Source organism: Prinia subflava, chromosome Z (genome assembly GCF_021018805.1).
Source record: "Prinia subflava isolate CZ2003 ecotype Zambia chromosome Z, Cam_Psub_1.2, whole genome shotgun sequence".
NCBI classification, from domain to species: Eukaryota; Metazoa; Chordata; class Aves; order Passeriformes; family Cisticolidae; genus Prinia; species Prinia subflava.
The window spans coordinates 87,147,625-87,166,356 of NC_086283.1; the positions used below are offsets into that span (position 1 = coordinate 87,147,625).

At 36.9% G+C, this 18,732-nt stretch overlaps 1 protein-coding gene across 1 annotated transcript in view; it reads right to left on the reverse strand.

The window, feature by feature from the left end:
• The window catches only part of OXCT1 (3-oxoacid CoA-transferase 1), an 85,642-nt gene that overhangs the window by 29,107 nt on the left and 37,803 nt on the right, over positions 1 to 18,732 (reverse strand). The window contains exons 8-13 of the mRNA XM_063424032.1: positions 12,038 to 12,145; positions 9,380 to 9,491; positions 8,816 to 8,910; positions 8,085 to 8,133; positions 4,855 to 4,927; positions 3,976 to 4,051 (exon numbers count right to left, since the gene is read on the reverse strand). Coding sequence (XP_063280102.1) covers positions 3,976 to 4,051; positions 4,855 to 4,927; positions 8,085 to 8,133; positions 8,816 to 8,910; positions 9,380 to 9,491; positions 12,038 to 12,145 — 513 coding nt within the window. The remainder of the gene's footprint in view (positions 1 to 3,975; positions 4,052 to 4,854; positions 4,928 to 8,084; positions 8,134 to 8,815; positions 8,911 to 9,379; positions 9,492 to 12,037; positions 12,146 to 18,732) is intronic.

Sequence of the window (18,732 nt, forward strand, 5' to 3'; positions counted from 1 at the left end):
GCTCTTCTGATACTCTTCCTCATGACATCCTTGTAGTCCTCTTGAGTATGCTACCTTCTCACAAATGATTTACTACATAGTTACATTTCTGATGTATTAGATATATATTTGATATATATCTGATGTCATGGACATTTCATCCATTTTGTGCTTTCAGATTCATCAAATTCCAGCTGCAGACACCCTCCACTATTGTTTTAATCCTTTTTCTGCTGGTACAGCGTGTCAGCTGTATCAGTAGTCATATTAGGGTTGTTTAATGTTATGGGTTGCTCAGAAATGCAGAGTAAAAAGGCAGAGGCCTTGGTGTCACAGGGCAACATGGCAGAAGTTCTGGTGTTTTGTTTTGACCTATGTCCAGCCTCTGATCGTGTCACAACAACCAACATAGTTATGTGCCTTCTCTTAGGAAGGATGGGGAAAATAAAGTACTACTTCGTGCAAGCTGCAGCTGTAATACTTTCTAGTAGACTTGGCCCTTGCAGAAGGGGAGCAGAAACTGTTTCATAAAAGCTTCTATTCTTAGGGTTTCAAAAAGACACTAGCTGAAAGGAACTGAAAGCAAGTACATGCAGGGATATGTTCAATCACACAACTTTTAAAAATACACGTGTGACAACTAATGCTGCTGCTCTGTACATGCCGGGAAGCTGCCCTACTGGCAGCAATTTCTGATATTAACTTGAGACACACAGCTAGGTCACAAGCGTCCTGCACTTATGAATGAACTGTGGCTCCATCCAGTAGCAACCAGCAGCCATTGGTTATCTGCTCTGGCCTATCTGCTCTACTCCATGGTCATGACCTCTGTGCTTCTCTTCAACCTCTCTTGGCTTCTCTTCAACCTCTCTTGGCCCACTTCTCACAACTGCATTCTGTTCCCAAGGGATTCACAGAAATTTGCCTCCTTCTCTTATTACTCCTCAGAAACCCTCTTGTTAGTTAGAGAAATAGCAAAACAAGGAAGACAAAAAGCCATTAAGTTGTAGTGCTTAATGGAACAAAATTACCAATAAACGTCAGTATATAGGGAGTAACTTCTGCCTAAGCAAACAGCATCATTTACTCCATGTTCTTAAAATATTCACACCCTCTTCTTCCTTCACTCACGGGATTTTTCTCTCCATTAAAAGTCAGGAGATTAAGAGCAAAGAAGGGCTGTAATTACTGCAATGAGACTTCCTCAGCTCAGTTCCTAGTAGTAAGTGCAAGCAAATACACATATGCACACACTAGGGCACAAGTGGTATCAAGCTCTTATGGGACAGAAAGGACTGCTTCATAATGGTACTTAATCAAAACATATAGAGCTATTATTTGCCTTTGAGATAACGGCAAATATCATCAATACAAGAATCCCAAAACTACAGTGTGTAAGAAATATTTAACCAAAACTAAATGAAAAGTGAAAAATGTTAGACCAAACTACAGCTTTAAGTTTCCTTACATAATAAGTTTTCAGCAAAGTCAATCTCTGTGTCACCCACACACAAATCTTGTAAAATCTTCTAAAAAAGAAACACATCTTGCTCATAATTAAATTTAACTGACAATAATATATCATCTTATTTACAGGAAAAGCAGGGAAATATGTATATCTATTGGGTTGGTTAATCCCATTTTAAAAATCTGTACTGTAGAATAGAAGTAACACATCAGTAAAGTAGATTAAGAATCATCCATCCAACAGATCTCCATAAAAGTAACCAAAGAGGAATCACTGCTGCTTAGAAAGGCTCCTGGTTGGATTTATGAAGTGTCATATTTATTCACAAGTAAATACAAACTCATTGCAGAGGAAATTTGCAAATAGACAAAGATTAGAAAGAGTGGAAAATGACAACAGCAAGAAGTAACAAGGATCCATCTGATGTATACTGGAGTATGTAGTAACAAGGTACATCTCAAACATAACAAAAAGTCCAACAGTATTGAAAGTTGTACTTTCCTATTTTGAAAACTGTGCAGTCCCAGGGGCCTCCACCGAGGTTATTGTGCCTCAGCCACCGAAGGGCTGAGGCAGACGAGGAGAAACGCCCCTCTAGACTAGGGTGAGGAAAACCTTCCTCCCATGGGCCTTCGCAGTTACATCTTAATATCTCTTAGGTTTCATTGTTCTACTGGTTTCTTAAGTTTATGTCACCCTGCTCATCCCTCATCCATCAAATATGCACCCCTCCTAGAATGTTCTTCCTTCCCTTAACCCCCATTGGCACTGTATTGCTGCAGTACCCCATCACATTATCCTGTTGTTCCACCCCATTCCTATTTACCCCCCTGCATCACTTCCCCTTATCCCTACTGGACCTTGACCCTCAGAACCATCCCATTTGTCTTGCTTATAACCCTGTGCCCTTGGCCCCCTCCTCATTCTCATCACTGATTCTATTCAAAGCTGTTCTCATCCCTGAACCTCTATTCTCTGCCCCTGGACCCCTTTGCTATGCCTGCCTGTGTTCCTGAATAAACAGCTTTCGGATATTCAAACGAGAACCCCTCTCTTTGCTGCTTCCTCAGCACCATCACAGTTGTGCCCTTACGATCCTGCGCTCCCGGCTCAGAGACAGGAAGTTGTTCTTTAGGACCCTGTGACCGCCTGCACGCAGTAACAGAAAACATACCTGTTATTCATAAATTTGGTGTTGAACAGAACTGAGAGGCAACTTCATAGGTAAAATATGCAATACGAGATTAAAAAAACCAATCTTTTTGATACAGATGAATGCAAAACTAAAATATCTTTTAGAGAACATAAAGCAGTGAGGGAAGAACATGTAAATCTGCACCATTTTGAGAAAGATTACAATCAATCTTAGCTTCAATGTTTCAAGAAATGCACGTGTAAATGCATCTTTTTATTAGTACAAAATGCCGTCTTCATCTTTTGATAGTTCAGATCTTGAAAGGTGCATTTCAAGCTAGCCTTCTCACTCTCCACAGCTACTCACACAGACACCTGGACTAGCTCTTCACATAACCCTTTCTCCCACATCTGCTTGTATGGCTCCAACATCAGACTCTGACCCCTCTCAATAAAAGCAATTTATGCTCCGGCCATTGCTCCATGACATCTATGCTCAAAGGTCTGCTGTAGAAGTCACAGACTACTGGGTTCAGCTAACGCTTCTCCAAGAGACAACGACATTCATTTGGGTTTTTTCCTCCTCTAATCATCTTTCACTGTTCCAAGGCCTTTAACACTGCTCAGGCAGAAAGAAATACTTTAAACAAATAAGAAAATTTGCCTCTAGACATCTCTGATACAAACCATATCTGAAAGTACCATATTGAAAGCCATTGAAAATATCAAACTTTCCAATAGTATAAATAACAATAGAGAGTTACTAATGTTCTTTAATGTTAGAGCATAAAGAATGGCTTAACGCGTTAGAGCATAAAGAATGGCTTAATGCTATCAGCTGCTTAAATAATGTTGGAATTAGCTTATATTTCTATCATTGAAACCTGAAGGTCTGTTAGGCTAAATACAGTATTATTGCTTTTTTCTTAATGTATTTGAAAGGGCAATGCTGCAATCTTTTCACAGAAACACAGAGAAATAACGCAGGCTTTTTTAATAATTTCATAATGAACTACATGGTGGTTTACACTTTCCTTCAATTTACTGCACCAGGTACAACCGTACAAGAGTCGCCACTGTCAAGAAAAACCATCAGTCCCCAGAAAAAAAACAGTGACATTTGAATGGCACAGACATAAAAGGCAGGAAAAAGGCTTGCATAAATAATGTTTTGCTTTTCACAGGGTGCAAGCATAATTTAAGAAGGCTGACTTCTGATAACAGATTGCTTGCTGCCAGCAGCATGCAGGAAAAATACACATATCCTCTATTTTAATACTTTTAGATTCACAACCCCCATTCTACTTCTGCCCTTTTCTCCTTTGCCTGGTCCTCAGCTACATTTGTGTTACCCTAAACACAGTACACTGACCGTAGTTCAAAAACCTACTTACAGGAATCATCCAGTTGGCCAGGTCACCGTACTTAGACACCTGCATAGCTCCAAGCATGGTCAGATCAACATGGCCTCTGGTAACAGAAAGTGTGTAATTAGCATATCACGTTCAAGTAATAAATTTGTGTATGGGCCACAAATCTTAACAAGCTTTTGTTCATTCTCATTACATCAATTTAAAAAAGATGGCATATGAAAAAGGTAGCAACCATTTGTCACACATGTTTTTGGGGTTTTTTTCCCCCCTGGATGTATCACTGACACAAATGACTCTTTATGCCTACTGAGCCTCAAAAATGTTCCTACTTTTGTCTGGTTTGGTTAATCGCATGCACAGTCAATAATCTCTGAACTCATACTTTTTAGTGCACTCCTTAACCTATTTACATGCACCCATTATCTTTTCAGAGCCATTAGGATTTAGTGCTTGTTTGCATCCAACCTCCTTTCTGAAAAACAAACAAAAAACAGGTGCAGGCATTGAATTTCCATTAAGGAGGTGGAATGAGGATCACAGTTGCAAGCTGAGCAAAGAAAATATACTGAGTGCAAGTACAGATTAGATACTTGGAAATGACCAAAAAATACTTGTTAAAACATCATTATAAATGTGTTTATAGATGGCCAGGTGGTGGTAGGCACAAACATCACTATGGTATCTATTAGTTAAGTGGTTTTTTTATTTCCAATAGCTTGATCTAACCCTCTGTAAACCATCACTGATTAAGTCCGTGATAATTTTATAGGTTGTTAAATGCTAACCACATTTGGAAGAAATACTAATGAGTTCAGCCACTGATGCAGTTTATTCTTTTCCTGTTTCAAAAAGATCTGTTTCCTTGTTTTCAAAAAGTTCTTTTCCTGTGTTGTTACATACCCTCTTATCATTGCAAATGATTCATCGCTAGAGAAATAGGAAGAACCTGGAAGAACAGTGACTGTCTCCTTACCTGTAAAAGAAATAAGGTACAGTATGCATTGTTTCTTTGACAAATTAAGTCACGGCTATTTACCAAGAAATAAGAGGTTTTTATCAAATTCCTTTGAATTCTGTACAACTACAGACCTGATTACACTAACTACATCACATGTAAACCTAATCAATCCTATTGAATTGTGAAGCAGTTTGCTAGAATTTCTAATGGTAGGACTGCCTGCTGTTTGACCACCAGCACTTCCAGGCAAGCCATCACAAACATCAGAGTGTATGAAATATCTATGGACTTTAGCTTTCTGCTTCATTCACAGAAAATGTGAGAAGTAACTGTCTTTTGAAACAGAGAAAGATAAAGTCTTCAGGACATGGAAAGGCTGCAAAGAAAAGCAAGCAGATCACACTGAACAGTTTATAGTGCTAATTATGAAAAATATAAAAAAATAAATGACAGGTGTAGTCTGTTCTTGCTTTTTTAAAGGTCACAAGAAAATGTGCTTCTGTGTGCTGTACTGTGGTCTGAATAATGCTTGAGTCAAGCAATGGAGCACACCTGGAAGTGTCTTATTTTGACTTTGTTCAGGCCCCTTTACTTCCTCTTCTTGACAGCTCTTTGAATCAGTCTAAGCAACAAACATTTACACAGGGTGCCTCTGAAAAGGCAGAAAAAACACAGATGAAGGTGAAATAATAAAAAAATTGTAAACTTGAGAGAAAAAAACCCCTGAGATATTTTAACAACATGTAACATAGTGGAGAAACAGAATAGCAACAAAGGGGAATGATGCACCATTACAGGGTTTCCAGAAAACAGGAAGAAAGACAATGAGTTTACCTAAGAGAACACGAAAAGGGAAAGAAATGGCACAGAAAACTTAAAATAGAGATCTAAGATATGTGCTTTAATTACTGAACTTATCTGAGGTGTATTTTATCGCATTTGTATGGAAATTAAACAGAATAGTATAGAATTAAGGGGATACAAGTGCACACTTCACAATAATTCACTATACTAACACCCAGACCTGCTGAGACAGCCCAAATTATCTTTCCTTACAGGGCACCCACCCAAGGTATTGAGAGAGAAAACAGGGTTTGCAGGCAACAACATGGAGAGAGAAGCCTGGCATAAAGTAACAAGATAATGATGAGAAGAAAGACACACAGGCTAAGAACCACAGAATAATGTAAAAAGAGCATCCCATTACCCACTTCTTATAATGCTCTCAGGAGTCAGTACTTTTAAATATTTCTGCTGTAATACTGTAATCTACCTTTCAGCTGCAGTCAAGATATACCTCAAGTGAGACATTAAGAAACTGGGACAAACCAAAAAACCCATACATATTTCAGAACAATACAATTACATTCACAGAGAGAAATTTGGCAAAAGCCCAAACCAGGTATATGTTTTAAGAACCTTATACTGGACTTCAAGGTTGATACTGGATCATTCCAGTTAATGAATGAGAACAAGATTAATTTCTATTCCTCTGCCATTCAGCTTCTGTTTTCTTTACATGGTTTTACAAATTTGATTGGAAAACACCTAGAATGGTCCTAATCCAACCATCTGAATGTTTCAGCCATTATAGCAATAATTATTTTGGTGGTAGGTCTGATGTTTGTCTATTCCATGTCCTGTTTATTGCAGCTTCAGAGGGACATGTGAAGCTGCTTAACACTGAATTAACAATATTACAACAATCTAATTTTCATGTTGCATTCTGACCTGTAATGTTAGTGTCACCCCTTCCAGATTAACTCTTAAAAAATATCTATCAACTATAAATAACAATTCAAGTTCATCTCAATTTCCATGTTAAAGTACAACTTTTTCAGAGAATTTATTAAGTTCTTAAATATTTTTTCACTCCCATTTTGTTAATATGTTCATTTCTCATACATACCCATAATAAAACTTTAGTTCTAATGTGCATGCATATAATTTCACACATACCATTTTTTTTTCTTCTAAATATTTTTTTCTTCCAGTGATTCCTCTGACATAGTCCTTCATGCAGTTCTCGAAACAATTACATATATACTGCTGAAATGCTGGACTCAATTTCTTAAATAATTTTTCATTTCAAACAAGAAAATGGCCTCAAATAACTCCATATTTGAAATATAGTAACAGAGGCAATTACATAGCACTGTGATAAGTATCATTTATCTGAGCCAAGCAGCAAATGTTTCAAGTCAGTGAACAATTTCTGGACTGATATTAAATTAAAAATATTTTATGTCAGTGTTTTATCTCTTTTGACTTTTCAGAGTTTAATTGTACTTGCTAACAGCTACTGAAAAAGGTACTGTCTATATAGATATGTATGTAGACACCCATACATGTATTTGTATGTCTGCATGTGTATATTTGAATAAAAAATATGAAATGTGTATATTTTCCATATGAAAAAAAAACAAGTCTAAAATGTCAGGTCTATAATCTATACCATTAATATCAATAACACAGTTACAAGGCCTACTTCTGTTTGTCACAATGCAATATTTAGATGTATTTTTACATGGAGACGGCGAATGTACACAGGCACAACTTTTCCATGAAAAGAATAAAAATCAGACAGGTGCACTAAATCATAAGAAACTTATATCTTTACACTGAATAGAATCTTCTGAAGTGGAATGCCCCAAAACAGCTGGGCAACAACAGTATGTGAGACCTGCCATTCCCTGCTAGAAGTGGCAAAAGTAGCTGCCCACGGCAGTGCCCTCAGTGTACTGGGCTCCTGCTGGGCAGCTCTCTCTCCCTGCCTTGGCTATCACTCCCTCTCTGAATGCAAATGAGTTATATTCCTGGCTAGGAATAAACCAGGTCATGATACACAGGATGCTTTAAAACATCTCCCAAGCATTAATCATTGAAAACCATTTTCTAGAAGACTCAAGGTGAAAAGCAGCAGGAAAACAAACCCGTATTCCCTTACAGGCTGCACAAAACAATCTCACTTCTGAAAAGGATGCTTTGACCATTTTCTGATGAGCCTAGAAGAGAGTCTCTCCCTGTAGAAGATTGTCAATTAAAAGAAGACAAATACATTAATATTTATTAATCAAATAAAACAGGACTCTAGGTTTAAATACTATATCAAAAGAAAATTTTTAAATTAACATGATTATTCATTTTCTATTAATTAAATTTAAGTATTTACCTGCATTAATCAGATCTGGATCTACTTCATTTTCCAGTGGATAAGGACCCTGACAACAATACAGATGTACATCAAGCTTTACAATAAAATACCTTTAAAATACGATTAATAATTTCCATATCTCTAATGCTTATTACCAAAACGAGATCATGGCAGACATGCATTTTTAAATCTTTTTTTAATCAGAATTCTATTTTTTATCAGCAAAAAACCCTGACATTACAAGCCATTTTATATCAAGTATAAATGGATGGCCTGATGGACATATTCTTCAAGGATGTTAGAATTACCATGGTTAAATAACCATGAAGTGAGAGGTTTGTTTGATTTGGGTTTCTTTTTGTTCTTAACCAAAGTGACAGACATTTCTCAGAAAAAGGTCATAACTGCAACTTCATAAAGTCATACAATAGTAAAAGTAATATTTGCTTTAAGCTTTATTTTAAATTATGCTTGCTAAGGTTTACAATGCTTGGTCTTACAAATTACTGATGGTTTTGAGTACAGAAACACATGTACTTAAGGACGTCCTTAGCAAAGTAGCACCATAACCATAAAATGATCATTTCCTAAAAAATTTCCCTGCAGCACAGTGAGAATTTTATGATGACATAATAATACAGCATATATATTTTTAGTAATTTAATAATCAAGTTGGAGGTGGGCAGGAAATAAAACCCAGCCACAGTAAAATGAAAACACTATAATAACTGACCAAGACATATTCTTACCAAACCCAGGACTCCATTTTCACTCTGTAAGTGAACAGTTATGTCTGGACTGATGAAGTTACTGGCCAACAGTGGGATTCCAATACCCAGATTAGCTGAAAAGAAGTGGTTAAGGCAGAAACACTTATTGCAAACTAGTAAAATTTTGAAAAATTACTATTATACTATGAGTTGATTAGAACCGTTCCCTTCACAAGCATGTTTGTTTTTACTTAGATACCTCATGCTTGTGATGAATTATCTTGGCATTTGGACTGTCTAATTACATTCTGTCAAATCCTTTACATGACAAAAAAAATCAACAGTGCAAATAAAGCTTCTTTTCCAACTTTTCCATGAAATTCTTACAACACATTGAACTACTAACAAAGCCACCAGACATAAAAACTCCATGTATTTTATGTCTTAGCATACCTTCTATTTCAATTGGGTGTTAATAAAATAAGAAAATCACAGGGTCTGGTAAAGACAATGAGCATGTTAATCAACCTGTTCTAAACAAACCAGAGGGGTTTCTTATTCTAGTCAGCAATCACTTTAACCTATAGCACAGCTGAAGGATACCATACATGCCATCCTCAAACTCTAAAGCAGCCCGTTTGATGATCCTCTCCCTCACATTGTCTCCTTTTTTTTGTTTGGCTGTTGAGTCTTCAGGCTTTCGGATTGATAAGCGCTGCAAAATAAAAAGTAATCCTAAGATTACTTGTGTATATTTGAATAAAAAGCTTCAAGACAAAAAGCTTGATTTTGATTGCACTGAGATACTTGATCTAAGAATAAAGTTATTTTTTTCATCTTCTACAAAAGAAAATGACCTTCTATTTCATGCATTCAAGCTTAGCTAAGCCAATGGAGTCCTCAAATAACACAAATGACAGCCTTAGTGCAAAATATTATTTCTTTGTCTGTATTGCCAAGCCAGATACATAGAGAAGCGGTGAGGAAGGCACCAAGCACTACTACAAATACTATCAAGTCTGAGATTCATTACCCCAGAGATACCTAAATAAATTTTGTTAACACGTCAGCCAAAAATACAAATACTGCACTCTTTCTGTATTCATTCAATTCAATGAGCTATTCTAGATTTATAAGGATGAGACAGACAAGTGCCATTCATCTAAAGATACCAGGAGCCAAGAATCAAAACTTTCAAACATATCTATATAATGTTGCACACTCCATGAAGTTGTTTCCTGATATTTTCTCATCTTAAGTTCATGTTTTGTAAATCACATGTAGGTGAAAACTCCACAACATTCAAGAAGTTCCTAACATCTTTCTTTTAAATTATTGTCTACATGGATTATGTTCTTTGCACATCTCTCCTACGCATATCAAATTCCTCTGGGCAACATCATATCCTGCACCCCCATACATCTTCATATCCTCTCCTACTTCAGGCTACAATTAACCCATCAGGAAAACATCTCCCGTTACATTTCCTCACCACAAAAGAATTTTTGCAGAGTCACTTTCCCCTTAGGCAGTCAGAAACAGTCAGTATCAATCCTCTTCAATTTGCCATCAATGTCCTTGTTATGCTTGGCTATTTTCCCTAGATTTGCTTCACTTGTGGATTATGGATAAAGTAAGAAAATTACAGAGGGTTTCTACACAGCAAAGAGAAGGCTGGATAGAAATTATAGCTGGTGCTAGAGAGACCACTTCTGAGCCATATTAGGCAGGAACTGCTATTTAAAGCCGGTAAGAATTATGATAGACTAGCTTCTCCTTATTTCTTATACTCATCTTCTCTCAACACTTACCATACTCAGTGCTTTTCTGTGTACAGCCAGTTCATTTGTAAAATTTAACAGAAGAGTAAATGAATCTGTCTTTTCCTTCCCATACCTATACGTAGTGAGAGGTGCCACTACCAGAATTACAAAATTGCATAATAGAAATTAATCTCTGTTACAATTTTGCTTGGTAGCTTTCTCCCTCACCCCTGCTCCACTTTTTTTCTGAACCATATAGGGAAGGGGACAGATGACTAGGTAGGTATTCATGACTAAACAGGTATTCACTTCTGCAGCCAAGACGTAGCAGAAGTAATAGTTTAATAAATGAAAAAAAGATTTCTGTCATAAAAGGTAAAGAGCTTTTCTGGGAGATAATGCAGCCATTCAGAAGCAGAAAATAGGCCATTAATTGCAATCTAACCCAACAAAACCAGAGGGAAAAAAAATGGTTTGACACATCTGTTTTCAGTCAATTACTCAACAACATGCAATATGCTTTTGCAGAATGAACAGATGGAAAAAGATGCCTCTTCACCTTAGCATTCACAAAAGAGTATGCTTGGAGAAAAGGTCTTGTACAACTTCCTAGGATTTTGTGACTTGATTTTAATAACAGAAGTTTAATTATTGCAATTCCTTTCTGCACTTTTTTTTCACAGATTTTTTTCCTTCTGTCATATATTTTCCCTTCTAACAGCTTTTTTGATGACATTTTGAATAATTCCAACCTCCAGAGTCTGGAGACACAGAAGAAATACAGAATTTTCAACTGCACTTGAAAAGCATTGTCACATCACTAAAATGACTACAGCAACATAGCCTGAGTGTGGCAAAGCCACAGAAACAACAAAGAACAATCACATAATCAGAATTCTCTTGCGTGTTTTCAGTGGTGCAATATTATTGCAGCAATTTCAATAGCTACTGACATTTACTCAGACCAGAAAGGCCACCAGTTAAAAAAGTTTCTGATTAAAGAAAAGGGAGCAAAGACTTCAGGACCTTTGCAATATAACATAATTCAATGCACGGCACAAAAGGGACTGAGGCTGGCCCTAGGTGCCCACATTAAAAGTTGTCCAGTGGAGAAGAATCTACTTATCAAAGTCAGATCCTTGTCTGGGTGTTCCCCTTGTTCTATCTACAGCAGATGAACTGAGAGAGGGAAGAAGAATTTAGTAGCCTTTTCCACTAGATTTTCAACTGCAGTAAAGTCATTCAGGGCTACAGGCAGTTGCTCTAAATTATTCAGGAACTGAACCACAGAGTCTGAACTGTAAGAAAGAAGGCTCAATGCTCAGGCCCCCACCTAACTACGTAAGCACCTACATAAGCTCTAGTTTTTAGCAAAATTAGATGGGTCTTTCTCACACTATTTTCTCACTGCTAAGACTTGGCAGCTAGACTAAAATCATGCACATTTTAAATACACGCAAGTTGAAATACGTTGTGACTGAGAAGCTCAGCTACTTACTTCAATTCTCTTCTCGAACTTCTCTCCTTGTAACAGACGATCAACATAGATTTTGGGAACATGAATGTCTTCTGGAGCAAATGTTCCTATATCAACAATTTCTTCTACCTACAGAGCAAAAAGGAAAAGGGAAAATATTTAGAAAAATATTCAATTAGAGGTTTTAACATCAATGAAGTTTTGAAATGAAACATTAAATATATAGCAGATCATGTCAAGAAAACTAAGCAATGGGACAAAATAGATATAGTCATTAAAACAGGTTGATTTAGATGCTTATCTGTTCTCTTCTTTCAAAGCATATTTCTTCACACAAACTGAAGGTAATTTATGTTCTAACAGGCCCATTTTTATGGCCAGCTTGAAGAAATATAATGTCTACAGTTACATCAGAGTTGTTTGTAACTACAAAAATTTTCTGCCCAAACAGAGGAAAACAATATGCTAGTAACAAAGTACCACAGTAAAAGGCAGAAGTATTAATTTAGAGGATACAAACACATAACGTGAAAGTTTTCCATACTGTACTCAAAATTAAAATTTAAAACATTTGAACTCTAATAATGGATTGCAAGAAAGAAGATAAAAGATGAAGATCTAGAAGTCTTCACAGTTAGTGAAACAGAGATTCAGCCCAAAATGACACTCATCCATACATAGTAGATTTGAAATGTCACGTATCAGGAGCGCCACAGAAAATAACAGTTTCCTTCCTTCTAGGCCTGAGTTGGGGGTGGATCTATTTAGAGACCCTGCTACAGACAGATACCTGCAGCACAGATCCTCAGCCATGTCTGGTGCTTTCCCAACAAGTCTGAGGTACACAGAGCACATCTCACTCTGCCACAAAAGAGGCACTAATGTTAGTGTTGTTTGCAGTTGCACCCAATCACAGGGAAAACGTGTAATGTTAGAGCAGCAGTCAAAGATAACATACAACAATCTACCACACAGGACATAACAATGCACTCCAAGATGAAAAGACAATCTCCAAACTGCTTTATCACCAGGGATTCATTAAACTCTTAGGAATGTCCAAAGCCTAATAACCCCAAAACAAGACCCAAGGTATGGTAAGGGTAAATCTCTTAGCAGCTGCCATCAGTGAAGCAAAATTAAAGAGTTTAAAACTCAGTACTACTGGACAGTATGATCAATACTAAAATCCACAGTACATGTGATAGACACTTTCCTACTGTGCCTTGAAATGTGACAATAAACAAAGAAACCAACCAATCCACCCTAAAAGCAGGAAAGGAAGAAAAATAAAAAGAACCTAAAGATCGCAGGATCAGGTTCAGATGGTCCCTAAAAAAAAGCCCTGCGTTAAAGAGACAGAAAGGATCTAAAATCTGCAAGGCAAACATCCTAAAACAAAAGGCAACAGCTACAGCAACACCAGGCTCAGCACTCACAGAGAGCAGAGCCCCAGATCCAGAAAGCCCTTACCCACAAGGCGACACAATAAATTCAATATCTTGAAAATTCTGATTTGGGTATTCATGAAAAAATGCTACCGTTTCATTCATCTCACTTGATGGTTCAAATTCTATACACTCATTTTAAGATTAATATGGAGACTAAGTCAAACACAGGGTAAAATTAAAAAAACCTGAAGCACAGAGCTGAAGCACACTGCACTTTTGGTGCAGTGACTACCACCAGAACATCCTCAAAAGGGAGGAGAAGCAGGAGACAAAACTTTCTAATGAAGCAATAGGCAAGCAGATGATCTGCTTGCTACCAGCAGAATTCCCAAATTCACCCTTTCTAATTAAATTTGTCTTCACTTATCAGACGAAAAACTAGGCCTGGGGAATACTAATTGCTCCTGATTTGAACTTTCTCACAGAATAACTACATTTGTTTGCTGCTGCAGCTGAGATTATAAAACCAAAATCTTGGCACAATTCAACAAACTCGAACAGAATTATGCTGTCAGAAAACTTGACACACTGAGCCTCTCCCCCCATGGAATATATAGAATAAATTATTCATCCAACAATAAATTGTTGGATTTTGTTATCAGTCACGCCATTCTGCTAATTGGTTTGTATTTTGCCTCTTGGGACACAGCAGTCTGCCTGATAGCTTTTCCTCTATTATTTCCAAACACTATCCTAAATGAACATAATACTGCAAACTGTATTTTGTAATAGGGATTTCAGATAAGCCTAAGGATCCCCAACGACTGGAACACCTTTCCATGTTCTACCATTATGTCAAATAAGCATCGAATGTAACTAAAATTAAATATCTCCACAGCAGTAAAAAGGAATTTTGAAAATGAATTAAGAATTTGCACATGATGTATGCAAAATTAACTGTCTTCCAGTTCTGCAAGCAAAAGAATCAGCACATTTACAAGGAAAAGAGAGAATTCATGCAGGGGAAGTACAAACACTGTCTGAGCGCTCCAGCCTCTCTCCCAGGGAACTGGATGATGAGGCAGTGTACATGGGCTGCCCACCATCAGCACTGGCAGAGAAAAAGCTGTGCCACCTGAAGTGACACCAGGAAATCTGACAGCTATGGGAAACAGCACCTCAGTGCCTGTGGCCACTGCAAGGCATTGCCTGAGTATCTTCCTAGACGAGAATGATACTGCAAATTTAATAGTCCCATCACAGGGCGTATTCACTTCCCTTTCAGTTTCATATTTCTTTACGAGTCGGCTCTGCCACCTCTGTAGATGAAGCCTCAAGGAGAAAGGCAGGAGTGCATCCATGTTAATAATTCAAAGTATGTGTGTGTTTTCCTCCTGCTCTACTCTGATTCTACCTATGCTTCTGTTCTTTCATTTCTGTACTCACCCTGCCTCAGGCTTTATTTTGTAACATACAGAAGAATTTTTGTAAACATCAAAAATCATTATGTGTCATTCCACTCAAGAGACACCAAGTCTGCCAAAGCACAGGGAGGGAACTAATCAGGGCAGACCACTCCTGTACTCCTTGTACTAAGAAAATCAAAATCCTCTGCTACCTTTTAGATTGCCTTGATCACATGCACTCATCTTAAACCTTCATTTCATCAATGTGTAAAAAGACAGAAAATATTTACATCTTTGTAAAAAGTAGCTATGGGAGACCATGAGGGTTGACTTCCCTCCTCTGGGAAGGCTCTAACGCATGACTCAAAAACCCTTTCATTGTTTCAAGCATTTCACAGTACTGGAGGTTTCTTCCTGGGGATAGTGCTCTTGCAAAACTTTTCTGATTGCTGACAATGGGAGGAGGATGAATTAATTCAGTCCTTTCTGAACACTGGTTTATCTGTAAGTACACCCAGAACATAAAAGCTGTTCTTCACTATGATTCACAAGAGCCTTCTGCCATTCCTTTTGGTATCAGCACTCACAGAGGCAGTGGTCATTTGCTTCACAATATCACTTTCTTCTGTAATTTACATTTATCTTTCCTTTGTAAAGGATTTTGAATTCCTTTTCCTTACAGAAATTCAGCTCTTCTTCTAGTTTTATTTCAGAATTTCTGAAGGCTTCCAGAGAGAAAAAGGGAACCTTGACAGTTATGGACTTCTAGTTAGAAAAATGAAAAACTATGATTCCTTATCAAAAATTGGTAAGGAAATAATGACAAACTACTTATGCCAAAACACTCAAAAATAAAAAGGTCTTTGATTTGAGTATGTTCCTTTTAAATATTTCTGCAGCTTAATAATGTACTTTATGATATGTTAAATGTTTTCAGCTGGTTTAGTTTTGAATCTCAGTTTTCATAAAACTAAGCTATAATCAGAAATTACAATATAAGTCCTTACTACAGAAAAAAGATTCAAAAATGTGCATATGAAAGAAAGAAACAGATGAGGGTACAAACCTATGCACTTTTAAGTAGCTTATTTTTCCACTAACTTTATTAAATCTCTCTATCGCTATCTTAAGTATCTTAGTTCACTGCAGTTCTTCAAACTGAAATAATGATAATTCCTAGCAGAACATTAGTAAAGTAAAACATTACAATTGGTTAAATGTCCAAAACAAGAGGAATGAAATAAAATTTAGCCACTTCGATGCTCAAGAAAAACTCATCAGTACATATCTTCAGTTCACTACTGGAAGAGTCAGGATGTCACATTCATTATACATTTATAAAATCTTAAAATTAAAAGAAACTTAAAATACGTAAGGGCTACAAGGGCTGTAAGAATAAATTTTATGTGTCTGCATTCAAGATCACAGAAATTGTGATCAACCATTCATGATAGTTAATGATAAACAAGAGGTGAAAAAAGCTAGTATTGTTTAGATTGAATTTCACAAGAAGCTTTGATATTTTAAAACTACGAAATACATTCTGGAAACAGTTCACTAGAAATTAAGAACACACTATACAAACTTCCTTAATTACGGAAAAAAGCAAAACAGGTTACTGAATTCTGCAAGCAGGGAAATGAAACAGAGGATCTTCTGAGTTCAGTTCTTTCCTTTTCAGACAGACCATGACATTTCTACTCCTATCAAAATCCTACACTAATGGAATGACAGCCAGTCAATATCCATCCTGAAAAAAAGACTTTCATAACTTTAAAATCAAATAAATACTAAATAGCCTTATAAAGGCACATCTTGGTCAACAATTATCACATTATGATAATATCAGACTTCAGATAAATGTTTCCATAAGCATACTGTGGGGCAAGGAACAGTAAAAACCAGTAAAGTTCATACTTTTTAGAGAACCTTTCACACAATGAGCCTGGTCTGCATCACAATGAAGGTCCACTTAGCCAAACAGCCCTTCTTCCTAGCAGCAGGATGTTAAAAGGCAGTGTGGTACTTCTGGTTATATTCTCCCAGCTGCTAGGAATGTGACAGTTGCAAGACGTCCTTAGTCAGAGGCTGGACATACACCACCATCTTCATAGCTTCTGACGAGCCAGCAACTAATTGTTTTCTTAGAACCCAAGAGATTCTATTGATACATTGCTTAAATTTAACTATTATGAAAAACATTTCTTATTACCTCTTGTCATTTCACTGTGTGCTCCCTTCTCTGTGCCATACAGGAACAGTACATTGTAGCTTTTTATTTGTCTGGTTCATGCTATTGAAGATCTTATGCACCTTTATGTGTTTTCCTTCTTTCTAGTAGATTGTTATCCTCAGTCATCACCACAGAAAAACAGTGAGATCTGTTGCCAGTAGGTTGTATCTGATGATTAGGAAAGTAAAACTGACATAAGTCTCCTACATTTGTCTCCAGGTTTTTTGTCATGTGGCTACAGATCCTCCTAAATCAGGAGCCCCTGCTAGAATATACTCAATTCACTTTTGTTTTCTCTGTTCTAAATCTCCTCAATTACCACCTCCACTTGTAGTTGCCTCAGGCTTAATCTCCTTCCACACTTCTCTGCACCTGCTGCCTGTTTCCTCCAACGGCCCCTTTCCATTCCACGCATTTGACATCTTCCTCCATGCTGACAGCAGAGAAGAAAACAGACAGAAGTAAATTACCTGCTCTAGGTACTCACACACAGCAGCTCCAGGATGAATACCACAAAGGAAAGAGGAAGCATACTTGATTATCTGCAAAGGTTATGTATATATAAAGCTATGTGCATGTACGGAAGAATATGAAAAATTTAACCACCACTCTCTGAGGAGGTGCTGCCATACACACAGAACTCCACTTCAGAAATCTTTAAGCTAGTCACATATTAGCACAGTAAGGACACACAATACTCTTAAGTTTCAAGAACATGTTCAAAGTCTGAAGACACTGACATTGCTCAAAGAAGTTCCTCCATTAAATTGATGGGCTTGTTTGTTTGATAACTTGCACTAGTATGTCTGTATAAATCTGTATCCACTAAAAAGTGAAAGTGAAGTTTTCTTATCTCCTTAACTTCATTCCTTTGGATTTTACTCTATTATTTTATGGTAAAATTACCTGAATTGAAAGCATGAGATATTACTTCAAGATCCAGCAGTCCAGCAGCCCCGCCCCAGCATTACCAATCAAACCAGGCTCCTACGGCAGGCACACCTAGGCAGTGATTCCTTCTGAAACCCTGTGGTTGCTCTGATATAAGTCATCAGTGAACTCGTGCTGGCTGTGATCACATTTTTTGACTTCTGCTTTCTTGATGAAATGAGGTGATAAAGCACCCAATTTGTATTCAATACGTAGGTTCTTAACACAAAATAAAATATAACCATCCATGTGGGATTTATATAAAATCATATTCTCACATCTGGAGAAGGAATTTGGAAAAACATCTTTTTAGATAACATGATGTAATTATTTTTAAATGTAGAATTAAATAATGGGAGAAGAGCCAGAAGACAACAAACAAAACTCACATAATCAGTGAATATAGTCTTCATTTACTAAAGACAAGTTAATAGCAGAAGAACCTGTTTAATCTCTCGGAATAAGGGGACTGACCGCATCCCAAATACTTCTACTCCAGGACAGAATAGATGCTAAGAATATTAACTCTACTGGAATATAATTTAACATTTTTGCAAATGAAACACACCTTACTTTAAATACATTATTGCTGTATTTTGTTACATATTTCCAAATTGCTTTGGATTGAAAGCCTTTGAACTTATTAGAAGGTAAAAATAAATAACTGACATTTTTAATTAAAATTATTCACATTTTACCAGCAATAACGGAACCCCTAAAAACCCCAACCATAATCACAACAAAAGATTTTATTTTCTT